Consider the following 25,891-nt stretch of genomic DNA (forward strand, 5'->3'; position numbering starts at 1 on the left):
GAGCAGGAAGTGGTACCGGGAAGCAGCTGTGTAGCTGGAGTCAGTCTGTGAGCCCCCTTTGGCTGCCCCGGGATCTTAGGCCTGTCTCAGCTTCCTTACTGTTCACTTAGTTAGAGGGACTTGTTTATCTTGGAGTGGGAGCACCAGCACTAGGTTTTGGGGTCCAGGGTGCATATAAATATGACGTGAAATGGATGAAAGATTATGGAGAGGTCCCATTTTGAGACTTACATTAATGTATAAATGTTCTGCAGCCAAAAATTATATTTAAAAATGCTCAACATCACTAATCATCAGAGAAATGCAAATTAAAACCACAATGAGAAAATGAAATATCATCTCACCGCATTTGGGTAAAGAAAATGTGCTATGTATGTGTGTATGTATATATATGTATATAGAATACCATGGATTACTATGCAGCCATAAAAATATGAAATCATGTCCTTTGCAGCAACACAGATGGAGCTGGAGGCCATTATCCTACATGAAATAACTCAGAAACAGAAAATCAAATACTGCATATTCTCACTTATAAGTGGGAGCTAAAGAATGGGTACATGTGGACATAAAGATGAAAATAATAAACACTGGGGACTCCAGCATCCAGGGGAGGATGGTGGGGGTGAGGGTTGAAAAATTACCTACTAGGTACAACATTTGCTATCTGGGTAATGGGTCCACTAGAAACCCAACCTCACTATTATATAATATACCTAAGTAACAAACTTGTACATGTATGCCTGAACCTAAATTTTTTAAAAAAAGTATAACTACTCTGACAGTTTTAGAAATGGAGTGGCTCTCCTCTCAGGCTGGAATTGTATTACTGTATGACTTTTGCATGCTGTGCCAATTTGGAAATGATGAAACACCTTTAAGTAATAAATTTGGTAACAAGTCATAGACTGTTTGGCTGACAGAGTCTTAGAGGATGTTAATGCCTACATATTGTTCCCTGAGCCATGAGATGAGCCATGCCCTTGTTCCAGCCTGATTCAGTGGTAGGAGCTTTCACAAAGATTTTACAAGTCCGCCGGGCACGGTGGCTCAAGCCTGTAATCCCAGCACTTTGGGAGGCCGAGACGGGCGGATCACAAGGTCAGGAGATCGAGACCATCCTGGCGAACACAGTGAAACCCCGTCTCTACTAAAAATACAAAAGACTAGCCGGGCGAGGTGGCAGGCGCCTGTAGTCTCAGCTACTTGGGAGGCTGAGGCAGGAGAATGGCGGGAACCCAGGAGGCGGAGCTTGCAGTGAGCTGAGATCGCGCCACTGCACTCCAGCCTGGGCGACAGAGCAAGACTCCGCCTCAAAAAAAAAAAAAAAAAAAAAGATTTTACAAGTCCATGAAATCATGATGACTTCTCCAGTTTCCTGTCTTACCTCATTAGCAGATGGGGTAGGAGGAGAGCTTCCTAGTGCTGTGTTGTCTAATGGCTCCATCTCAACTTTTCCAATCCAACATGTACCACTGTACTTTAAAGAAGCAAATAGTGTTCATGTCAGTGGGACTGGTCCCTATTAAGGGAATGTTGGCGATAATATATGCAATCTAAAATAATTTGTTGGAAGCCTGGGCAATATAGTGAGACACTGTCTCTACAAAAAATAAAAAAATTCGCTGGGTGTGGTGTTGCACACCAGTAGTCCCAGCTATTTGAGAGGCTTAGGCAGAGGATCACTTGAGCCCAGAAGTTTGAGATTGCAGTGAGCAACTGATGGAGCAATAAGAAAACAAAAGAAAGCCATTATACATATGTGTGGCCATTCAAGCCATCTACCTTAAGGATCCGGGGCCAAGACTGGGGAAGGATGGAGAAAGAGCAATATAGAAAAGTTAGCTGCTTAAATTATCATCCTTCCTTTTAAGTAATGAGTACCAGCAATCCATATGCATAGTGATTTCATTCCTCAATAATACAATGATGTCCATATCTATCTTATTTCTACCTACTCCTAATCTTGAGCATGCTTACATTTTTATCTTTTATCAAACCAGGCCCAATGCAATTGTTTCTGTTGCATTTTCCTATTGGCTTCTGATTATATTTTCATATGGGCACATTGTTCCATTTGCCTGACAATTTTGACCAAATCTGGACACTCATTTTTCTTCATTTCTTCTCTTATTCCCTACATCTATTTTGCATCTTCCTACCCTGGTAGGAAAAGATTGCTCAAATGCGATGGGAACTGATGATGAAGACAAAAGAACACACCAGAAAGCTTTATCAGATGAATGATTTGTGTATTGAAAAGAAGAAACTTGATTCTCGGTTGAATACACTACAGAATCAGCAGGTATGTTCTTTTTCTTCAGACCCTTTTCCAGAATTGAGGAAGCTCTGTTAAAGGGAGCTACTCACAAGAATGTTAAGTACTAGCATTTAAACAAACCTTGCTTGATCTTGGACCACTTCCAGGCCATCTGCATCCCTGAGGACACTGAGTTGGTGTTAGCCACATTACAGTGGGCCTGAGGGACTAGCTTTATTGAACGCCTTTTGGGTGCCATGAACTCATATACGTACTAATCAGTAGAATTGCTTTGGTCCTGGAGATGTGTAAGGTTACTTAGGTATAAATAATGACACCATTATATTCCCTGAATTTGGTGTCAAACATCTATTTCCAATATCTGCTTATTTCATTTGACTTGAAGTGGGCATCTTGAATGGTGAAATCTACCCGGTTATCTTGTTAAAACGCTTGTTACTTTGTGTGGGTTTCAGCTTGCTATTATATAATATTTAGCCAGCCTAACATTATACTTAATACATTGTGTGTGGTGGATAATACTTAATAAATATTTACCCAATCCAAGTCTTGCCCTCTATGAACCTAACACGTGTATAGCATATTCTAAACTCTATGTTATATACTTAACAATATCACCTGCAAAAAGGCCAGTTGTTTCTCTTGGTCTTCTTTGCTTTATATTTTCTTTCAGCACCCTGGAAATGGTCTAAGCTAGGTGTTCTAACAGTTTGGTCCTCTGAAGAAGAGCATCAGCATCACCTGGGAACTTGTTTGAAATGCAGGTGCTAAGGCCCCAACCCAGTTGTACTGCTTCAGAAGCCCTAGGAGAGGGGCCCAGCAGTCTGCATTAACCAGCCTTCCCGGCGATTCTGAAGCACACTAGAGTTTAAGAATCATTGGTCTAAACAAAAGTCCCAAAGTAAGAAATAATGCTGTTTATTCCATGAAAAGTGAATTAGGAGGATTAGGAAGGCTTGTAATTGAAGATTAGATGTGAAAGAAGACTAGAATTTGAATGTTGAGGGGTCTTTTTCCACTGAAGAACTTTTGAGTGAAGGATCAAGGCAGTGTTTGAGAAGGTTAATACCTAACCCAAATCTTCACAGACTGAGCAGTCAGTCAACATGTGTTGAGCTGCTTTGATCAGTCCAGGTACGTTGGAGAGGAAACAGCTTAGAGGCAGGAGATCAGTTGAATGGGAGAGGAAGTTACTAGTATCTGTCTCTTTACACAGTATATCTTTACATGTATGGCCTCTTCACATAGGATATCTCATTTAATCCTCAAAACACTACTTTCTAAAGCTCAGAGGAGCTCAGTAACTTGCTGAAGCTCTCAGAGCTAATGCATGGTGATGTTAGTTTTGAAATTCAGGTTTGTCTGCCTCCAAGGCTGACTCCATTGCTTCTTACAATGATGTAGGCGTGAATTGGGATATAGCTGGTGACAACAAAAATGTGTCAGATGTCAAAAGTAATTTCAAAGTAAGAATAGCCAAAATTTGATTGAGTCTGGTGAGGAGAAGGGGGGAAAGTGAGGTGACTTCAAAATAACCCACTGGAATGACTCGGCATGAGTTGGTGTATGAGGCATGCTTTTAGCTACAAGTAACCAAAAGCCCTACTGAGAGTAGCTTAAATAAATAGGAGTCATTTTTCTCACTTGACAAGAAGTCTAGAGGGAGATGACTACAGGCTTTGGTTTTGTAGGACCATGATGCCAGAGCCCGTATCTCTGTGATTTCCCTAAGTTTCCTTCAAAGTCACACAGCAGCTGCTTCAGCTCCCATGTTTCACATCCATGCACCAGCCTCTTCTGTCCCTTTTATTAAGGAGCAAAAGTTTCAGATTATATCTACTTAGCTCTCTCTAGCTGGAAGAGAAAATGGGTAAGGTTAGTGTTTAGCTTTCATGGCCTCTAAAATAAAAGTGAGCAAGTGAGAAGAGACAGAGGGTGCTGGGTAACCCTTACTTACTATGAAGGTCTGCTGTAGTACATAGGAGTAACGGAAAAAGTATAGACTTTTAGCATCAGGCAACCTGATTCTAGCTTGACTTGGCCAGTTAATGACTCCCTGAATCTCAGTGTCCTTATCTGTAAAACTGGAATGATACCACCCAGTTCGGAGTCGTTTTGGGGATTAGATAACAGAGCATATGCAAAGCACTTTGCACAGAATGGGCATCACACAAGTATTATGTGTTTCGTTTCACAGATGTATTCATGCATTTGAATATTATTGAGCATCTGCTTATGTAGAAAGCACTAGGGCAGGTATTGGCAGAGTGGTGAGACTTAGTCATATGGGGCCCTGTTTCTAAAAGCCAGCATCTAGCAAGAAAGATAGGTACCAAACAAGCACTTTGGTCATGCCATACTAAGTTGCCATTCTTTTAGATTTAAAAAATGGTCAAATATCATAAATATTATATGGTTCAGAATGAACCATATAATATTCTGTAAATTATAGTGATGTATATGTATAATGGATGTTTCAATAAAACAGAAAGCAGGAAATCCTAACCTAGTCCATGGGGCAAAGAAGGCCTCCCTGAAAGTGATGTGTGAAACATGAGTAGGATTCAGTGGGATAGGGAAATAACTCAGATGAGGAAACAGAAGATTTCATTCTGGGAACCAAAATACGGGCTGTACAGAAAAAGAAAGACATACTTTGTCTTTTATTATTCCAGTGATGAGCTCTCCAGGTAATGAATGACTGATAGCTAGCTTAAAGTATACTCATCCAAAGAGGATTTGCACTTGAAGAGTTGTTCATTAGTCCAAAGGCACACATTTCTAATGGTGGGATTCTAGCAGAGGAATTGAAGCCTCCTAAGATTAAGGAGCAGTGGCTGTTTAGGGTGACTGTCAGGCCAGCACTCATCACAGTATAAAGGCATGGAGTTTTTCACATGCCAAATGATGCTTCAACAGGGAGCTGTTTTCTTTCAACAGGGCAATGCCTTCCAGGGCCTTCGGGAAGCAGATGTTGTGGCAAGAGAGGAGGTCACTGAATTGATCCAACTCCAGGCGGAAAGGATTTCAGCCTTAAAGGAGGAGATTGCTCTTTTGCGTAGGAAAGGTGGTCTTATCCTCCCCCCCATTCAGTCTCCACAAGAGAAAGAGATGCAGCCCGTGGACCTTTGAGTTTGCTGTTTTTGCAAACCCATGCAAGATTTCTGACATAACTCACCTGAAGTTCTGTCTCTTCGTCACCTCCAACAATCTTATTACTTTAAAGTTAACTTGTTTGAAAGTCTAAAACCAGATCCAGTCACGTAGCTTTAAGAATCTCTCTACAATTTGGTTATCTTAGAACCGAATGCAGCACCCGACCTCTGTTATGAAACTGAATCATTTTAGATGTTTCGAACCTACTAGATTGAATATGAAGTCTCAGAAGGCTGTTTCATGATTGCTGTAAATCATCTGTACTATATTTTGTTTTAGGAAAATTCGATTTGGGGGTATGCTGAATTTTTAGCCATTGGCAAGAAAAACTATCATTCAGCAATTCGTGAGAAAACTTTGTTTTCTTGATCCTTAGAAAATAAATTTAGATGTCATTAAGTGTTCTCTGAGAGGATGCAGGAGAAAAAGACATTTTGCCAACTATATCTTAGAGCAGAATTGCAAATTTCAGTTTTGGCCTTGTTGACTTCATAAAGCAGTTATTTGAGGGCTCGGGAGTCAGGAAATACAAACAGATATGGCAGAGCAGTTTGCTTTGGGTTGGCAGAAAGCAGGAATATAACCAGCCTTCTTGGATAGCCCAGTTTTTGTAGACTCCTCAGTTCTGAGTGGAGCAGAGGAGTGTGCTTAATAAAACAGTCAATAAGGAGGCTTTTCTCTAAAGATTTCTGCAACTCCATCAGAATTCTAAGTTTTCCCCATAGTTTCTCATGTCCTCTGCCATTTTCTTCAGGTTTTACTTGGGCCATTTGCTGGTTTTGATATAGATGATGAGACAATGAAATAGATTTACCTTAGAGATCATCTTTCACCATCACTTTTGATTACACATAACATTTTAAACTAATTTAAGAGGATCCTTTTGGTTTGGGGATAAGTGCTCATTGAAGCTCATGGCTGTAACCACTGAAGGATAATCTCACTGACATTTGGGATCCTGTTAGTAACAGAGCATAGCTCTTTAGATTAAGACCTTTATATTAATGAGCGACTCCATTGAGGCTGTTCCAGGATAAGCTGGTCACCGAGAAGGTTGGGTGAAGAAGGGAACATTGCATAAATATAGAAGGGAACTCAGCAATGCCAAGTCTTCCTCACCTGTGATTAACCTGCTAATCTGCCCCCCAAAATTAGAGACAGGACTTGCTTTCTTTGTACATCAGAATATTCTTAGAGGTGGCCACTTGGCCTATTTTCTTCCTAAGATTCCTTCATATTCCTATTTAAGAGGTCAGAATACCTTATTGTTTTCACTTGTCACCATTAATTTCTGATGTAGTCACTTCTCTACTGGAGAGCACCCACTTATTTTTTAAAAATCACTGTCTTTGTTGTATATCTTAAACCATGTGTGCCTTTCGAGTATTTTTTAAAATATGCAAGTCACAGCCCTGAGTGTCTTATTTATTGTGGTAAAAAATTACCCCCAAACTTAGCTTGAAACAACAAACTTATGATCTGACCCAGGAGTGAGAGGGTTTCTGAGGTCCAGGCATCTGGGGACAGCTTGGCCGGGTGTTCTGGCTCAGGGTCTCTCATGGAGTTGCAGTCACACTAGGAGCTGGGGCTGCAGCCATCTGAAGCTTGGCTGGAGCTGGAGGGGCTACTAACAAATTCACTCCCTTGGCCATTAGGCAGGGCTTCAGTTCCTCGCCATGTGGGCCTCTCCATAGGGCTTCTCAGGACATGACTTCTCCCAGAGCAAGTGATCCAAGAGTGAGGGAGAGAGCAAGAGAGAATGATGCACACAAGAGCCACAGTCTTTTACAGCCCAAACCCAGAAGTGACATACCGTCACTATTGTCATATGGGTCACAGGCTGACCCTATCTGATGTGGGAGGGGGCTGAACAGGGTGTAAATGTCAGGTGAGGGTTACGGGGGCCTTCGTAGGGGCTGGCGGCTGCAAGCAGCAGCTACCTAGAGAGAGTGGCTGGTCTCTGAGAAAGGTCTAGAGGCGATATCATCCCCTTGGTAAGAGAATCAGGAGAAGTTATGTTATCTTCCTGGGCCTCATTACCTGACAAATGAAGGACTGGTAGAATGGATCCCATTCTGAAATTCTGATTCTGATTGCAGCAAGAATGAACCTAGAGTCTATGGAAGAGCCACGTCAGGATTCGCTGCGCATTTCAACTGAGAGGAAAACTAATCGGGATAATTATTCCCAAACTGAGCTAGACTAAATCACTAGTTAATTCTGCAATATTCAGGGCTTCATTCCACATGTTTGCGGAATTGACAAGACAGTTAATACTCAATTACTTTATTTTGAATTGGACAAAATACGTTGATAGCTTTAGGTTCATTTCAGCTTGATTCCAGGCTTAGTCTTAAATCTGTAGTTAAGTTAGAGCACCTGAATCTTTGGGAAGTTAAGCTTCAAACCCAAGTAGACCAGCAAGGTGTGGCATGGGTGGGTGGCTGGGAAGCTGTCCTGCTCCTGGCACACTTTCTTGCCTCCTGCTGTGCTCCCAGAGGAGCAGCCTCACCTCTGAGAGTGAGGCCAAAAATCAGCCTACACTGAGTTACTTGTGGGTCAGTTGTTCATATCACTTGGCTATTCTGAACTCTCATCCATGGTATCGCCGATGATCAATCTCAGCATTAGAAGAAAAGGAAACCGCAGAGTCCAGCCCCTCTGTCACAACTTCAGTCAAGGAGTGGCTCATGCCTGCCTGCCAGCCTGTCCTACCACAGCGGGCTCCCCACTGAGGGAGGGCTGTGAGCCACGCGCTAAACAGTTCTTTAGAGCTAAAACCATTGAGTGCTATGATTCCAGTGCTGTGCAGAAAGCAGATGTTTCACATATCACTTCAGACAAGTTCACCAAAATTCATTTTTCAACTACCTTAGATCATCAAGGAGAAAAAAACCAAGGAAAAAATGTAAAAAACCAGTGTGGCTAGAAGGTGAGTTACAGCTCAGATTGGGAGGCCTCTGGATAGCAAAGCAATGACTGAGAGCCTCAGCCCTACCCACTTCAGAAGTGAGCTCTGGGCCGTGATGCCAGGTTGTCTGAAATCACAGTATCTTATTTTTTCTCTTCTCTTCCCTGCTCTGCTTTTCATTTCCTATCATTTACCTGTTCCTTACAGTCCTTCTTTTTAAAAATATTTTTAAAATACTGCTTTCCTGAAAACCACGCTGCATTTCCACAAGAAGTTCTCTCTGACGTTGAGCTGTTGATGGAAAAAGGATGCAGAAGTCTGAGGAATAGCAGGTGCTATACTTATTTTGGCCAGCAGAGGATGCACTTGCCCTAAACAGTCAGAGTGACTCAATGCCCCGGGCTTCCCTAGGACCCTGTTGATCGAATTCTTTGTGTTTAGAAGCCAGGGTCTGGCCCTCACTTAATGAGATTGTCTCAAGTGGCATTTCATCTGTAACTCAATTTTACTGAAATCTAGAAAATACAGCCCCCCCAACCCTCTCCAGCCCCAAAACTCAAAAAGTGTAGTAAGGTTTTCATTTGCCAACATCAGTCTCCATCTAGTTCCACTTCCACATATAAAGATTTTAAAATTTCAATTAAAAAAAGAATCTAATCTATGGTTGATCCTTTGGTTGGACAACAGTATGTAAATGTTGATTTTAAACTAGTGAGTCAACTACTCTGGCAATGTTGGTGTATCTTTGGAAAGAAGGGAAGTCACCAAGTGAATTTATCACGCACCGTATGTCCATGTGTAGCACAGCACTTAGCTATAGTATTTTGGAGAAAATATTTGGTCTTCAACACACACCTATATAAAAAATACTAGTTTTATGTCTTCAATATGACCTAAACTTCATCTCAAGTCCAGTTGGTAAGAGAACTGTGAATCTGTTTTTCCTGGTCTGTTGTACAACGGTTCCCTTGTGGACTAAACAGTAATGTGTTCTGTATGAATCCAAGCACAACTGACATTCACTGTTTTAAAAAACAAAAAAGAGAAACATTTGCTACCTTTTCCAGATCTCATTTCTGAAGGACCTGAAAATATTGTAAGTGGGTATCTTCTTCAAATACTCAGAGACTGAATTCTAACATCTAAAGAAAATGCTGACTCACACATGACTCAGTTGAAGGTTACAGGGAAGACTAAACATTTATTTAGAAGTTACAGTGTTTGTTTTTACAGACATTATGTTGCCACGGATTATTGATTCTGGAAGGTTTTTTAATGCTCATAGTGCTGTACACATCTTGGTCTGTTTCTCATGGGCACCTTAGGAAACTGTTTCCAGTAGCACTGGATCCAGCCATCTGCGTGGGTGTCTCCAGGCTGTGATACTGTGACTCTTGCTTTTCAACCTCGTGGTTGTGATGAACCTTGTGCCTGGGATCCTTCCTCTTGCCAGCTTATCTGTGGGCCTCCAGCAGCCTCGTCTGCCACTGCAGAGGCCCCAGGTTAGGAGTCTGTCCCGTGCCAGCCTGTGCGGTGCTTTCCTGGGTGACTCCTGTTAGGTGGCGGCTTCTTTATTTTCCCTCTCCAACCTCAACAGGTAGGATTCCTTATGTCTCTCCAGAATTATAAAACATATACATTTATTTACAAGTGCATAAATATATAAATATGGCTATAATAGAAAAATAAATACCAATTTTCTCTGTCTCTTCTTTTTAAAAAAAAAAAAAAATATATATATATATATATATAGTCTTTCTGGGATATTGGATTCTGCCTAAATTGTGGGAAGTGGTGTTTCAAAAGACACACACACTGGTGGCCCCGGGGAGAGCTGCATTCTAGGTTCCTGTCCTACGTAGGCCCCTGTGGGGTGCTGGGGACACCAGTCTCCTCCACCCACTTGGCAGGAGTCAGGACTGTCCACTTCTTCAACTGGTACAAGGCCCAAGCAGCATGGGGGCCCTGAGGGAAGAAAGAGTAGGAACCATTAAAATCCAGACTGACCGAGGAGCCAACACCCAGTGACACCGGGCCAATCTCTATCTGTGGTGGAGGTGGCTACACTGGCTCTGGAAAGGACAGAAACAACCGAGACAAGGGCACTTCTGTTCCCTCCGAGGTCTCTCATCGAAACAGGGAGGGCCACTTGCACCCATTTCCCACTCATGCTGGGACCGTAGAGACTCCAGCACTGAGGCCACACCACAGGAGCAGATGAAGTCAGTGGAGCCCGTGAAACGCACAAGGAAGCCCTGCTCTGTGTTTAGGCTGCTCGTCCACCCTTTGCTATGGCTTCTAGTTACAATCATCCCACTCACAATCCAGTCCCCCCAGACTGACACGGTCCAGTTTAAATGATGCTGGGTCGAGCTTTAGGACCCAGCATCTTTTAAATTTAATCTCCTAGAGACAGGGTCCAGGATCTGCCTATACATGGGCATGCACACAGAGAAGCTAAGAAACATTAGTGGATCCACTGATTTCCAAGGAGACTAGCATGGAGGGAGACAATGGGATGTGCTTAGTGCAAAAGGCCCCAAAGTCCTTGGAGAAAAAGTTCTGTGGAAGTACAAAGAGTTATGATGTTTGTAAGAATTTGGCTCCTTAATGATTGAGGCAACCTTATTCCTTAATTAAGAGACAAGCCTCAACAAAGCAAGGCATTTCAGAATGATTAGAGAATGCCTCTTAGTGTAATGAGTGGCAAGTGGTATTTGTGAATGGTCTTGAAATGCAGAGACCAAAAAGGGCTTTTTCCTCTGAAATGGAGAAATGGCCTTTTTCTCAGAGGCTGAGGACCGCAGCTTATCATGTTGGAGTAGAACCCACCTGGACATCTCACAGACCTACTGGGCCTTCAGCAGTGAAGGAAAGTGGCCAGCCACCCTCGATGCCCCATCCTTCCCACATCAATGCTGTGGCTGGCTCCTTACCAAGCCCCACCTTTGCAGACTGTTACTACTGGCTTGTGGATGCCTACCTCATGTTACCCCCAGCCTGTTCAATTTCCCTGCCCTGCTCCTGCCACCAACCTGAGTGAAATGGAGGATCCCACATTGCTTCTAGGACGGGACTGTCGGGGGCTCTCCTCACCCCTGACTGGCCCACAGCAGCAGGCTGCTCCCGGCGTTGGCAGCAGTCGTGGTGGGGCTGCAGCAGCTGGTGAGTGGATTCATCGGGCAGTGTGTATAAGAAAGAGCCCTCGTCCGGGCTAGACTCGGGATCCCTGCAGTGCACAAGCCCAGATGGGGAGGTGGGGCCGGGCAGGGTGGGCCTGTCGCCCCATCCCCTGCTGGCTGTCTCCCTGTCTGAGGGCATCAGAGCTGGTGAGAGCTCAGATGGGGCAAAGACTGCTTTCCCCTTTGAACATCAAGAGGTACCACACCATCATTTTCACTGATCATTCTAGTTCATTTCCATTTTATTCCATGTGGGAGGATGTGAAGTCAGGTGTCCAGGGGCCCATGGGCAAAGTCAGTTGTGGTGGGTGCTTCTGATCTGCCTAGTGGGGGAGGATTCCGAGATGCCAACCCATGCCCCCAGGCAGAAAGGGCATCGCAACTGCAAATGAAACAACCGCCTATTACGGCAGCGGCTCAGAGGAGCATGACTGGCGGTTGCTGGGACCCCTGCGTACAGCACTACTGCTTGGCTCTCAGTGACTGGCCTTGGATTTGAGGAGCTAAAGGGAAAGTGAGGCTGTGGGGCTTGGGAGTAAAAGGGGAGAGGCCTGGTGGTTACCTGGTGATCTGGTGACTTTGGGGGTCATATCCATTGCCAAGATGGGTCCGCCTCAGCAGGCGGCTGGTGTCATTCTGCTGCTCAAAAGGAAGAGTAATGAGATGGCCACGCCGGGGAGTCCAGGTAACTTTCCAGTGTTCACTGATCAACAGGAGCATTTGCTCCTGACTAAACAAAGCCTGGCCCAGCAGCCCAGGCTGAGACCCTAGGAGGGAGGAGGCCCCCCAAGGCAGCCCAGTCACTCCCTCCTGGGTGTCCCATACCTGCCATCCACACCCAAGAGTGCACTACCTGCTGAAGCTCGCCTGGGCAGTGCTGCTGCGGCTTCAGGCCCGGGTAGCCCACTGCAGCCACGGGGCAGCCCCTATTCATGTGGATCCCATTAGCACAGGCCCGACCACTGATGCCACTGAGGTAGCGCTGTCCACTGGTCTGGTGGCCTGGGAGTCCTCCCAATGGCACCATAGTATATGGGCAGGAGGAAGGTGGAAGGGCACTTCGAGGAAAACCCAGGTCTGTTGTATGTTCTAGAAGGATAGAAAAACAAAGGTGTGCTTAGGCCAAGGGAGCCTGGGACGGGTTGGAAAAGCCCCACGAGGGTCTCAGGAGCTCCTGGCCACAGAGGGTCGAAGGACGCAGGCAGAGAGTTGACAGTGCCCAGGAGATGGAGAACGTTTTCTCTTAGAGTCTCCTCTGTGTGCCCACTTCTACCCGACACCTAGACTCTTCTGCAGGGAGAAGCGGGGGAGATACAGGGTCCAGGGCTTGGGGGCAGGAAGTGGCGAGTGAAAAGCAGCAACAATATTTAGAAGAGGCAAGCTGACCAGATGTCTTGCCATCGGAAGCAGAAATTAGTGACTGAAAGATTCCAGGATAGAGGGGAAAGCTGAAGGCAGCTCCGCACGCAGCGAACAGGAAGGATGGACTCTAAGGAGGAACATGCGGTCAGAGGAGCAGCTTGGGACACTAAAGAAGACAGCACTGCATAGGTCCCGAGCTCCAAAGGTGCAGAGAAGACAGCCCAACTTTCCCTCCTCCCTCCTCCCCAAGCCAAGGTCTGTTAGCTGGGGTGAGGGGTCCAGTCGGCAGGTGTTCTTTGACCTCAGAGACCTTCGGGGGACTCGGGCCTGAGCTTTCTGTGGACGCAGACCTAGGCACAGGCCTCCTTAGTGGAGCCCCCATTTCCCGCCCAGGCTCCTCCCACTGAAAGCGTCACTCACTCACTTTGCTTAGACCAGGCCCTCCACAAGCAGAAGGGGATGAAGGTGACGATGATGAGAACGATGGAGCCCAGGACGACCCCGACAATCAGATAGGGCAGGTCACTGGAGCGAGCCACCATGGCCCCAGTGCCCATCGGCCGCTCTATGGTTTCAGGCGGGGGCGGCTGTGGTGGGGCCAGAGTTGGGGGTGGCAGTCGACCAGGCTGGCCAGAAGACTTCCGAGCTGTATTGTGGACAAAACTCACTTCAGCATGTTTCCTTGATATTTCCTTCACAACAAATAGAAAAAAATAATACCCCCATTCCCTGGGTGTGGGAAGTGGGGTCAAACTCACTAGATTGGGCCTCAAAAATCTCTTGTTTGAATGGCGTCCATACTCAGCATGAAATTGGCGTCTAATGTGAAATCTGGTGTGGCGGAGACCTGACCTTATATTTCAAAGCAGAGCCTGAGATGTCTGCGAGCCATGCACCAGAGTTGGACCAGGTACTTCCAGCAGAGGTGGTGTAGTGCTTTTGGGAAGAACGGGTGAACTTTTGGAAGAAAGTATTTAAAATGCAGGAAGCCAGAAAAAGAATTGGGAATGGAAAAATTTACCCACACCCGAGTGTGCAACCTGCTGGTGGACTGAGACATGAAGTACTAGGTATTAGCATGGATCACAGCAGGGGGACGGGTGTTCCGGGAATCACGGGGACACACAGTACATGTGAGATGCCAATTCAGAGGTGGAGTCAAGGCCATCAGCTCCTCACTTCAGCTTTGCTGAGTATTAGGAGGTGCATCTGACCCTGCTGGCCCTAGTGACCGTCTTCTCCCCCGACTTTCGGACTCTGTCCCCTGATGTTCCCCACCTCTCTGCTGCTCTGTACGCTTCTCCTTCCCTCTCTGTGCTGTCTGCCTCCGCAGACACTGGGAGGCCTTCCTGGTTCCCCTCTGTCTGTACTCTCTGTATATTCTCACCTAGTCCCATGACTTCCACCTATATCCTAAAGACCCCCAAACAAATCTCCCCACCCAGACCCCCTGTCTGGGGCAGGAGCCCTGCTTCTTATCAGACACTTCATTTCAATGTCTCCAAAGAGCTAAAGACTTGGTAAGCCTCCAAGTGGTTTTACCTTGTTCCTTTCTCATGAAATCTGTTTCTCTTCTTGCTGTTGCCATTTCAGTAAGTGGCAGTACTTCCAGCTGGAAACTCCTTTCACTCTCTCCCAGCCCTAGTGTGCAAGCAGTCCCTGGTCCCACGGACATCTCCTTAGAAAAGAGACTCAAACCTGTCCCTTCTCTTTACCTTTACTTTAGAGCCCCAGTTCTCAACCCTCAGCCCATTCCCTGCAGTCACCAGTAACCCATCTCAGCAGACAAATCCACTGACAGTCCTCCTCCACCTCACAGCCTCGAGTGGCCCCCGCTCTCCCTGGCTGCACCGGCTCATCTCACAGTATCTTCAGTGGCCTCTTTCCTGGGCATTCACTCCCATAACCTCCTTCCCAGTACCTGACACTCCAACCTTCTGGAGCTATGTCCAGCCTTGTCCCCCAGGCCACTCTCTCCTCATCCTGGCCTAAGATTCAGTCCTTCCAGCAGACCAGTGTGAAGGCTTTATGAAGCCTCTTCCTCCCTCTGGGCACTCCCTGCACCAGGTGATCCAGGATTCTGGGCTGTGCATGTATCTGCCCTCCCTCCAGTGTGCATGATGGAAGAGGGCAGGGAGAGACACAGAGGCACTCAGGGAGGATCTGCCGAATGACTGAAAGCCAGTGAAGCAGAAGAGAGAATGCTGTTGCCTTGATGAGAGGAAAATGTGTTGTTCTGTCCCTATTCCTATTCCTTTGTGATCTTCTCCTGATTATGTTCTTTGCAATACAACTGCTTTATCTCACTTTCAGTACCTGCAAAATGGAGATAATGCTCTCTCTCCATCTGACCAATGTGCAAATATTAACAAGTTATTATGTGACTATGTTTAACATGTTTTAAGTGCAATAGAAAGGGTCTGGTCTTGTAGTTAAGATAATCCTGGCCCAAAGCATGCTCTACCCCTAACTGGCTGCATGGCCTTGGCTAAAGTATGCAGCTTCCTCATGGCCACTTCCTTTCCCATCTCATGCGATTGTAGTTCAGTTAAATAAACCAACCCATGGAAGCACCAAATATCACTGCTGGAATAAAGTATTTATAGGAAGTTCCCAACTTAAGAATGAGGTGTATCCCCTGATTTCATGGATGAGTTAATTACCAAGTTCCTTGAAGGTGTCATGATAGCCTATTTAGTATTAGGCACAGACAAATGAGTAGAGAGCAAAACATGACCAAGTCTGAGGTTATGTGGAAAACAGTCTTCCTGGAAAAGAGACCCAACACCGCACAGGGAATGGTGACTTTGCCTTCCCTTGCTGGAACACCAAGACAGGAGAGAGAGCCCCAAGCGCTTCACCTTTGGTCTCACAGATCATCACGTTGCTGAACTCGCTCTCCCCTCCTTCATTGAAGCACTGCATCTTAATGTCGTAGGAGGTCTCTGGCTGCAGGTGGCTGATGGAGTGCCAGTACCTGTCCCCTGGGAAAGACAGTCAGAGAATGGTGCATGGCAATGTGCACATGGTTTTCTTGATCCCAATCTCATAGTCAGACTCAGCTGGTGCAGTGTGTGGGGAAGGATGCCACTGACTGGCACAGGGGTGGCGTATGGAGGAACGCTGGAGGAAATGTTGTAGGTGTCCACCCATGTTGTCCCATCATCATGTGGATTCATGAAGCTGATAGCTTCAAGGGTATTATGAATGAGTCAATGACATGGAGCTCAGAGCTTTGTGTCACTCCAGACGCAGGTTTATGCTTCGCCAGATTTCACCAACACCTTTTCCCCCATCCCAGCGGAGGAAATTATAGCACACAGAAGCTATAAACACAGAATTGTGTCTCACCTTCCACCATATCCTTCTTGTAGTCACTATCATTGTCACTGTCTGTGGGTCGATAATAGATATAAAAGCCATGGATTGGGGTGTTGTTGTTACTTGCTGGGATGTACTATAGGGAATGGAGAAGAAACAAGTTGACAATAGGCAGAGAAAACATCATCAAAGCAAAACCACTGGTGTGTGAAGCTTCCACCCCAGTCCAGAGTCTGAATTTCACCTGGGGCCCCGGCAAAGATTTCTAATAATATCCCTGAGGTTCTCTGAAAAATGTTGTGAAGATCACTCATTATTTTATTTAGCCTAGACGTCCCTGAGCTTTTGAAGAGAAGAAACAAATGGCCATTTCTCCAAAGACTTCAATTGCTTCTGATCTCCCTGGACATGTGAGGGGCCCCTGTGGCTGAGAAGGGGCCCTGAACAATTGTGTTGGGATCCCCTGTGGTATCAGGGGAAGGGCAGCAAGGAGGGAGAGGTCTACCAGGTCAAGGCACCAGAATCAACAGGAGACCACTAGAGCAGCCCCAGCCACTAAGAGCTTTCCAAATTTCACTGATGAAGCTTTCAGGTGCCCTGTTTGGGGGAGTCTAATCCCCAGGCACACAGGGAAGGGCGTTTAGGGGAGGCCGTCTTCCGCTGCAGTCCACGGCCAGGCCCACTTACCATCCACTTGAGCATGATGGTGGTCTCATTGACCGCGTCCGTGAAGGTGATGTAAGGACCTGCCACGGGCCTCTCGTATACGCGGCCGCTGTAGCCGGACACCACGTAGGGCCGAGAGGGGGCGCTAGGCTCGCTCTCCCCCAGCATGTTCAGAGCCCGGACTCGAAACTTGTAGGAGGTGCCTGGTGAGAGGGACACTCACTGAACTCAGGAGCTGGGAAACACCTTCTGATTCTCCCATGGCCTTTCAAGGCCCAGGACCTGGAGGGTCTTCTGGGCAGCCCTTCCCCAAAGCAAGTTCTCAAAGGCCTCACAAGAACACCTGCCATTTTCAGAGCCAAGCTGTGGGGGAGATGGCTCTGGATGCTCTTCTGGAGGGAGGCAGAAGGCTTGTAGGACTGTGGTAAACACCACAGACAGCAACACGGAGGCATGCTGGTGGGTGAGGGCCTGGGCCGAGAGAAGGGGATCCCAGGCTCGTCATCCTCCTCCAGGTGGTCAGGGGCAGCTGGGGGATCAGGCCAAGGCCATAGCATGGCCAGGCCCCTACCTTTCTCTAGGCCTGTGATCTCCACGGACAGCCGTGATGGGGGGATGGCGCTGGTGGCCAGAATCCAGTCTCCCACTTTCTTTAGCTTCTTGTACTCCACACGGAAGGACTGGATCGGGAACCCACCATTCCCACGGGGAATCCAGGTCACGTACACTGAGGTCTCGGAGGCCATGGAGATGGTGGGCCTGTCGGGAGCTTCTGGGGCTGGGAAAGACCGTATCCAGTAAGGAAGGAAGCAGGGTGAGATGACGGCTGGATGCCCACTGGGCCTGGCCTGCTCCTGACGGGCCCACGCCTGCCCACAGCCCTCCACCCACTGGTGTTCATGTCAGACCTCCCCACGGCTGCCCTCTCCTGGGGGAAGGCTGTGAGCTAAGACCCCTTATGCTATCCTTCTGCAAAGCCAGAGTGTGGAGGCCCAAGGGCCACCGCTCTGGCCCCTGCTGCTCTCTAGATGCACCCAGTCAGCAATCCCAGCATCGATGCCAGCCTTTTATTTAAAAAGCTCCAAACTACATTTCCTCATTGTGGTTAAATGGGAGATGCCAAGAAAATGTCACAAAAACCCTGGACCTACAGAAGCAAGACCCCATTCAGCCACGGGAACAGGCCCTCTGAGGCAGTTCCAGTCCTGACTGCATGTCCCGTCCCTGCTGCTCGGGGCTTACGGGAGAGGCGGCCGTGGTCGGGCTGGCTGCTGCTCTGGGGACTGGCTCCAGGGTCGTCTCTCTGAATCTGCTGCTCCTTGCTGGCCATGATCTCGGGTTTGGGCCGCCGTCCTGGGTGGAAATAGGTTGTAGTCAGCAAGGGAGAGAGCAGGCATTAGATCTCCCTCCCACAGAATCCTTTTTGCCTGAGACTCTGCTGAGGGGCGTGACAAAGTGATGCCAATAAGCACCCGGGCACTGAGCGTGTGGGCTCAGCCTCGGCCGACACTGGCTCTGTTGTGGTGCTACTGCTGGCCCGTGTGAGAGAGGGACGAAGGGGTGCCAGAGAGGCCGGCTGGCAACTCTCCTGATGAGAGCTGGGACCTCAGCCTAGCACACAAACCACAAGGAGGCGGTAGCTGGAAGGAAAGATGAAGTTCAGCTGAACAGCTGGGGCAAGGTGAGCAGGAATTCTCACCTGGGCCAGTGGAACTTGCTTAGACCCATGGAAACCCTAAGCAAGGGGCAATGTTTGACTCTCACCAGTTCGGAAGGTGACCATGGCTGTCTGGCCCTCGCCTGCACAGTTGTAAGCTGCCATCTCCACTTCATACAAGCTCCCGGGGTCGAGTCTGGTGAGGGTCAGGCGGTGCTGGTTGGCTGGAATGCCAGAGATGGTCCAATTGTCAGAGGAGTTTGTGACCTGCTGGAGAAGGTAGCTGGTATCAGGACTAGCATCTCAGCCTCGGGCTACGAGTGCGCTGTGGTTTGCAAGGAAAGCAGCGCTGAGCCCAGGAGGGCAGGAGAAGGGGAAGGACAATGGGCCAGGTAGGGGTTGGGGTGGCACAGACTCAGACTGACACCCCTGGCTATGGGACACCAACCTCACTGGGACCTTCACGTCAGGCTCTCTGATCCCTCGTCTAATGATCTCATCAAAGAAACCTCAGTGGGGAAGTCACATAGCCTGATTGATATTGCTGGGAACTCCTCCAAAGACCTTTTCTCCCTGTATTTCAAAGAATCTCCATGTTTTGCTTTCTTTCTCCTTCTGTAGGTAAACCAAATGCAGTTCCCTCTGTTTATATTCTAATGAGACACAATGATGAGAAAGATAACGAAAGTATCAGCACCCATGAAATAGCAACATTTGCTAAGGGCTTACTCTGTGCTACACATGGAACTAAGCAGTTTATAGGCGCTACTTCCTTTTCCTCAAAATAGCCCAAGAGATTGGTGTTAATATTGTTCCCACTTCACAAAGAGGGAAACTAAGGTTTAGAGAAGTGAGCAATTTGCTCAAGGCCACATGGCTAGTGAGCACCGAAACTATGACTTGACTCCAAAGAGCATGCCCATCTTTGCACCCTATCCTGGGAAGAAGAGTCTGGGATCCAAAGTCCTGGGTTCAAATCCTGGTTGTGTAACTCAGAGCAAGTCCCCTAACCCTCTGACCCTTCAGCTTTGCATTTCACCAACGAGGCAAATAAACTCTCTGAGGTTATTCTGAAGATTAAATGAGAGAAGTTGTATAAAGTGCCCCGCAGTGAGCTTGGTGCACAGTAGATTCCCAGCACATGCCTGGCCCCTCGAGGCCCCTCCCCACATCCTCAGCCTAGTGCGGTTTCCATCATTTCAGTCCTCTTTGTTTCTGCTCCTGCCTTCAGTCCTTGCTCAGAACTTAAAAACTGTGGATGAATTGTGACTGTGATGGATTAATCCTTAATAGCTTCAAATTCCTAGCTCTTTAAAGGAAAAAATAAGGGAGCTCCAGGCTCCCCAACAGGTGATGCTGAGAGGCTGCTCATCTCAGCTGCCCCATCTTTTGGGACAACAGACTTGACTGCCAACTCTACATCCCAGAGAGCCTGCTGGAGCCTCAAGTTGTGGTTTGCTGAAGGAAGAAAACAGCTGGAAGGAAAAGCTCTTCTCCCTGAGCAGAATATTCCAAAGTTGAACAAAACGTACCATTCAAGGCACAGGAATGGTCTGGGCTCATTGTCAGGCTTCCAGGATTTGTTCCAAGGGGAGACATTTTTACAAACTGAGACTCCCCAGTGGTGCTGGAAACCTAAACACAGTAGCCCAGGGTCTGCAGATGCACCAGGAAATGAAACTGGCTTCGCGCATGTGAAACAGTGAAAATTAGCTGAATGATTCCCAATCCCCAGCAAGAGAAGGCGGATGAAAAAACACAGCCCGAATGCTGACTTTTGATTTCAAATTCTTTCTTGGGGATCTTTAAGACTTGTTAGTTCCGTAAGAGAGGAACTGCTTTCAAGCCAGAACTTCTGCCTTGGCAACCCCAGGCTGAGGAGCCCCCAGGCTGGAGCCTGAGAGAAGCCAGAAGCAGCAGGGGCCTGTCCGGACTCTCACTTCCCCTGCGCCCCATGTACCCCTGCCCTCCCAGTGCTGGCCTCACACTTCCACCAGGCCCAGAAATGAAAATAAGAAATAGAAGGGTAATTAGTCACTGTCACACACACTGAGGGGGTGAATGTGGCCTGAGCCTGGCATTTCCGGATCACCACGGCACGGCCTTTGCCAGTCTGCCTCTTGTGCAAGGCTGCTTCATGGCCACCTATTGGCCTGAAAAATATTATTCTTGCTCTCATGCTGGGTTTCGTCTCCTGGGAACCATGGGCGTTTGGCCTGCCCTGATCTTTGTCTACAACTCTGAGATGGAGGTGTCCAGTTACATGGGGAAATAGGATTAGGACTAGCCCTGCCCTACAACATGTGAACAATGCTCCTTTTTGTTAAAAACTCATTCACCCACTTCGCTGGCTGCCTATGAAGAGGCCAGCAGGTGGAGGGCTAATGAGAAATTGCTCCCCCCGTCCCCCTGCCTTTGGGGAGGCAGCAGAGGGGGCATAGGGGGTGCTCTGCCTTAGGTGTCTTTCTGACAGCCCCAGGGTCTCTGTGGACTTGTCCTGACCCAAGGTCTTCTAGGAGAGCATGTAAGGGGAAAGAACAGCATAGAAGGAGTCAGGGGCCAGGGCTCCAAGGCAGGGAAACGGCTTCTGCATAGCTAGCGTTCTCCACTGTGCAGGGTTGGTTCTGTTTTCTTGCTTGTTTGTGGAGGTGGGGAGGAGTGGAGAAATACTTTTAATTCCACATTCATATGCTTTCCATCAAGTGCACATAGCATTTTTATAAGCAAAAGTAATATAAATGCATAATAAAAATCAGCATGTACATGTTGTTATTTATCAAATACAATTTTTAAAAATCCATTTAAGAATAATAGTGTTCTACTATCGAATGGCCTTAGAAAGAAAATGGCGTATACTTGGAGTGAACAGAAACATTTTCAAGGATGTTTTCTTATGGGGAATTTCATGTCCTCATCCCTGCGGGGTAACAACAGGGAAGAGCACAGCCTTCAGCGAGAGTGGCTGCCTGGGGACCCTGCCCTGCCTCACAGGACACAGTGTACAGGAGCATAGGCCTGGCTGGGCTCTGCCCCCGCATCCCGTCAGAGCCCGAGACTCCCTCCCTGACAGCTCCTGAAACATTCACCTGGACAGGCTTCCTTCTGTCAAGGAGAAATAGCTGAGGTCTCAACAACATAATGTGCTTTGAGCTCAAATGCCTGCTTGTCAAACCCAAGCCATGACAGATTCTGAGAACTGAGGGGGTATTTTACAGCCTACAGAGAAAACACTTGTTCACAAATATTTGTTTTCCTGGCATTAGGCTAGCTGGCTTACCATGCCAGGGTTCCTGCAGGCATGTACCCTGCACAGCTTACTTTCATAAAAAAACAAAATGTAACATCAACAACTAACGACAGAGGAAAGCAGGAAGGAAGATGATGGTTACCAGGGAGACTGTTCACCGTCTCCTCAGGGGCTAGAAGCTAGTGTGAGCTTCTGGGAAATGTGTGCATAGAGCTTAGTACTGGATGCACGCACAAGGCTTTTTCCTGGGCCTTCCAGGGTCCCACACGACCATCTCACAACCAGCTCCCTGGGAGACAGCAGGGATGGACACTGGAGGAGACAGAAGGGCCTGATTAGTGATGGGGATTACTGGTTCAGGCTTCAGGAACTCAAAGGCCAGGAGGCAGTGACTCTGCTCAGCCTTGCTGGGAAGGCTGTGCAGGGGAGGCAGCGGCCCCACACCAGGGCCATACCTTGCGATGTTTCACCACATAGTAGAGGATCGGTGCCCAGCCACTGCCCTCATGCCGAGGCCGCCACACCAGTTCATATGAGTCGGTCTTGGAGGTGCGGGGTGAGCTGAGGATGATGGGAGCCTCGGCGGGAGCCCCCTGCCCCTTCTCTCCTGGACACTGTGGGGAAGCAGGCCGTGCTGATGTTGGGGGTCTGGGGAGCGCCTGTTCCCCCTTCAGCATCTGCTCAGGGCTGCCGGGTTTGGAGGGTGGTGCAGGAGGTGTGCCAGTAGCCGGCTCAGCATCCTGCTGTAGCCTCGCGGTTATGCCTGGAGGACCAACAGGAAGGAGAAGGAAAGGTTAGTCTCCTGGTTTACCTGCTGAGCTGTTGTTCCTGGGGAGAAAACAGGAAGAAGTCAGAGAGGCAACCTGAGCCCACCCTCAGTCCGACCGCCACCCACTCTGTGCTGCCCAGCCAGGCTCCATGGAAGGCGGCGCTGGTGTCCCTGTCCTGCCAGAAAGAAAAAGCAGCCTGGTCTGCCTGGCCAGGGGCTCAGGGGTGGCTTGGGCATGGCAAGCAAACATCTCTGTGGCCTGCTTTTTTCCTGAGCCCACGTGAGGTACATCTCCAGTGAACTAACTCAATTTTCTCTCGAGGCCCAGGAACCCTGCGCCTTCCTTCTCGGTCTAGGCTGGAAATGGAGACATGTCCCTTCATGGTGGCATCTTACCATGGCACCATGTGGGCCTTTCGCTACTGAATATGAGACATGAACACAACTGGAAATGTCCTCTGAGAGTCTGTGAGGCCAGGAGGGGCAGTGACGCTTCCTTCAGGAGGTTTCTACAGAATCTGCCAGCACCTGTCTCTCCTCTACCTGACCTTCCCCACCACAGGATATGGGCACCTGATAATGCTGACTTAACATTGTATGGTACTCATTGCTGTATTTTTCTCAAGTTGTTTCCCTGGTAAGTTTTGTTCCCATAGGGGAGTTCTCAAGGGCAGGGTCTTTGCCGCATTGCTCTGCACCCCCATATTACCTCTCCCCAGGCTAAGCATGGTCACTGCTCAGTTGGCATAGGCCCCAACTGGAATGAATCTTGCTGAGAACGACAGACTGGCTTTTCTTCACCAAAGCACTAGAGCAGTGGTTGTCAAACTGGGTTCCACAGAAATATTTCTTTAAATACAACAATTAAATGAATTATTTTCATTAGTGAAAATCTGTACTTCTGATATATTAAGTTCATATATATTTGAACTTACAACTAAAAGCTACTTTTTCCTATCTTATATACTGGTATATTTGAGAAATGGATTCTCAAATGAGAATCATCTGGAATCTCAAACCCCTGGGTTACACTCACTTGGCCTGGAGGTTCGCAGCTGGACCACGGCGTGGGCACTCCCGACCTCGTTCTCGGCCATGCACTGGTAGACGCCTTCGTCCTCAGGCCCCATGCTGAGCACACGCAGGGCCCTGCGGGAGAGCTGGAGGCGCTGGCTGGAGATGAGGGGCGTGGCATTCCTCAGCCACAGCACGGAAGGTGGAGGGTTCCCGCGCACCTCACAGGTGAGCTTGGCACTCTGGCCCCAGGGGATGACCAGCTGGGACAGCTCCATGGTGACCTCAGGGGGTTCTGCCAGGAAACCAGAGCAAGGTGAGAAGGACTAGGTCTTTCTGTCCCAGGTCAGATGGGCTGGGAGGGATGCAGTTAGGAGCAGCTCCCCCTGCCCTTCGGCTGTTGCTTTTTCCTAATGGGCAGAGTAGTGGGAGGGAGAGGTCCGACATCTCCACCGTCAGAGTCATGACAGGAGGGCTCCAGGACTGCGTGCCCTTGCTCTGGGATCCAAAGAGCCCTGACTCTTCAGCATGCCTCTGTTCCTCACTCGGCATGTGGCCTTTCACAAGACGCTAACCCTCTGTGAGCCTGGGTTACGTTTCTAGAAAGGCTGCACAGACCAGAGAGAAGGCCAAGGAGAAGACAGTCCACAGCAGACACTCACCAAACACCTGGACATTGTAGAGGATGACCGCTGCCCCAGGCTGCCCAACCCCATTGTCGGCCATGCAGCGGTAGGTGCCTGAGTCCTCCTCGCTGGTGGTGTCGATGAGGAGGTTGCTCAGCAGGAAGCGCGTCTTGTTGTAGCCGGTGACACTGGACCCATCCTTGGCCCAGGTGACCCGTGGGGGTGGGATTCCACTGGCCACACACTCCAGAATGAGACTCTGGCCTTTGGTGACGATGATGGTTTGGGCCTCCGGCGGGTAGATGATGCGGGCAGCCTCAGCGGTGGAGCCTGGAGGGGCAAGGAGGGCAACAACAGAAGGCGTGTGGACCAGGATGTCCTGCAGAGCATCCCCAGGAGGCAGTCCCAGAGAGCATGGAGATGGGATCAAAGAGCCATTCCAGGTCTTTCAACCTAGGTGGAATGGGGCGGGCTACAGAATTCCCTTGGGGCTTGGTGTCCTTATCAGAAACAAGGGCTTCTTCTGCAGGGAGCTGTCATGAGTAAGAAATGAGATAACACAGAAGAACAGCAGCACCAACACAACAAATGCACAGTTAACTATGTGTGCTGGCAAGGAGAGAAAGGTGAGGGAACGGAGAGGCAATTTAAATGGTACAGATGTTTCTTTCTGCTTGCCCTCAGTAAGAGCACTGTGAGGCTGAAGATGAGATGGGAAACAAGAATCTGCCATGCTCCCAGCCCCACCCTATGGTTTTCAGGCCCAAGTGTCTCTCATAGTGAGCATCTCAGAGCCAGCCTCTGGCTGAGCTGAATGGAATCCACTGTTTAAACACATGCATTTCTCATACTGCAAGGTCCCCAAATGCAAATCACTATGTACTTCATCAGGACACAGCTGGGGAAGCTGTAATCTTTTTCTAACACTGTGGACAAACTGCACAGAACTCACTGAAAGGCACGTTTACTCTCCAATGTGTGCCGTTCCTCAGCGACCTTTGAGGAGCACAGGGACCATGTGTGATTCTGCTTTATATGCCAACCAGGGACAGACCCAGGTTTTCTAAAACCTGAAATTTATACAGTTTTGAAGGCCCAAAAAACAATGGAAAACAATAGATACGAAATTAGGCCCTTCTGAGGCCTCTGTCAGTGAGTGAAGGACCATGGAAGTTTCGCTTCATTAGCTTCACAGTGACTCCATCTCTGGTGCCAACTCTAAGCTAACTCCGTGTAAGACGTCACTTCTCTGAATAGGCAGGGACTCCAGACAAGTGCATGGAAAGGTAGCTGCTATTTTCCTGTGCATTGAGAACATGTGGGCCTCCTGGACGCTCACCAGAGGGTGGTGCTGGGCACACCTCATCCATGCAGAGAGTGCAGGCCCAGGGACCTCACACAGGGCAGAACGGTGGCCTGGAGGCCTTCCATGTGGGCGTCTGTGCGAGGCACATGCTGTGTCTGCTGCTGAGCTTGAGATGAGACCCACCATCCTGCCCCAGCACACACATACTGACCCATCCCAATCGCAAAGTAACCGTGAAGGAAACCTTCCAACAGGCAGGTGTGACAGCAGGCACAGTCACCTGCCAAAGCCAGGCCTGAGGGCTGTGTGCTGTGAGACGCTGGCCCTGAGGCTGGCCAGAGGGGAGAGAACCCCTGGCTGAGTCCCAGGTGTTCCCCCTGGCCAAAGCCAGTG

The 25,891-nt window shown here is 48.4% G+C and overlaps 2 protein-coding genes across 14 annotated transcripts in view; one reads left to right on the top strand and one right to left on the bottom strand.

Moving 5' to 3' along the window:
• Window positions 1-9,374, top strand: part of CFAP44 (cilia and flagella associated protein 44) — a 149,361-nt gene extending 139,987 nt beyond the window's left edge. For 4 of the 5 annotated variants that reach the window (XM_033211254.1, XM_033211256.1, XM_033211255.1 and 1 more), the window contains 2 exons: window positions 2,171-2,305; window positions 5,222-8,325. In XM_033211254.1, the coding sequence (XP_033067145.1) occupies window positions 2,171-2,305; window positions 5,222-5,413 (327 nt within the window). In that variant the 3' untranslated portion in view covers window positions 5,414-8,325. Of the gene's footprint in view, window positions 1-2,170; window positions 2,306-5,221 lie in introns of all 5 variants that reach the window. The other variant, XM_033211253.1, reaches the window with a different exon arrangement.
• A 148-nt stretch (window positions 9,375-9,522) lies between these two features.
• The window catches only part of BOC (BOC cell adhesion associated, oncogene regulated), a 247,391-nt gene continuing 231,022 nt past the window's right edge, over window positions 9,523-25,891 (bottom strand). For 6 of the 9 annotated variants that reach the window (XM_033211258.1, XM_033211260.1, XM_033211259.1 and 3 more), the window contains 14 exons: window positions 24,229-24,522; window positions 23,589-23,861; window positions 22,239-22,546; window positions 18,644-18,806; window positions 18,122-18,232; window positions 17,451-17,657; window positions 16,901-17,082; window positions 16,244-16,349; window positions 15,754-15,876; window positions 13,317-13,538; window positions 12,384-12,619; window positions 12,093-12,169; window positions 11,384-11,577; window positions 9,523-10,313 (listed from right to left, as the gene is read on the bottom strand). In XM_033211258.1, coding sequence (XP_033067149.1) covers window positions 10,126-10,313; window positions 11,384-11,577; window positions 12,093-12,169; window positions 12,384-12,619; window positions 13,317-13,538; window positions 15,754-15,876; window positions 16,244-16,349; window positions 16,901-17,082; window positions 17,451-17,657; window positions 18,122-18,232; window positions 18,644-18,806; window positions 22,239-22,546; window positions 23,589-23,861; window positions 24,229-24,522 — 2,684 coding nt within the window. In that variant the 3' untranslated portion in view covers window positions 9,523-10,125. The remainder of the gene's footprint in view (window positions 10,314-11,383; window positions 11,578-12,092; window positions 12,170-12,383; window positions 12,620-13,316; window positions 13,539-15,753; window positions 15,877-16,243; window positions 16,350-16,900; window positions 17,083-17,450; window positions 17,658-18,121; window positions 18,233-18,643; window positions 18,807-22,238; window positions 22,547-23,588; window positions 23,862-24,228; window positions 24,523-25,891) is intronic. The other 3 variants (XM_033211264.1, XM_033211265.1, XM_033211266.1) reach the window with 1 other exon arrangement.

The sequence above is a fragment of the Trachypithecus francoisi genome, unplaced genomic scaffold (assembly GCF_009764315.1).
Source record: "Trachypithecus francoisi isolate TF-2019V2 unplaced genomic scaffold, Tfra_2.0 Lachesis_group0, whole genome shotgun sequence".
In the NCBI taxonomy this organism is placed as follows: domain Eukaryota; kingdom Metazoa; phylum Chordata; class Mammalia; order Primates; family Cercopithecidae; genus Trachypithecus; species Trachypithecus francoisi.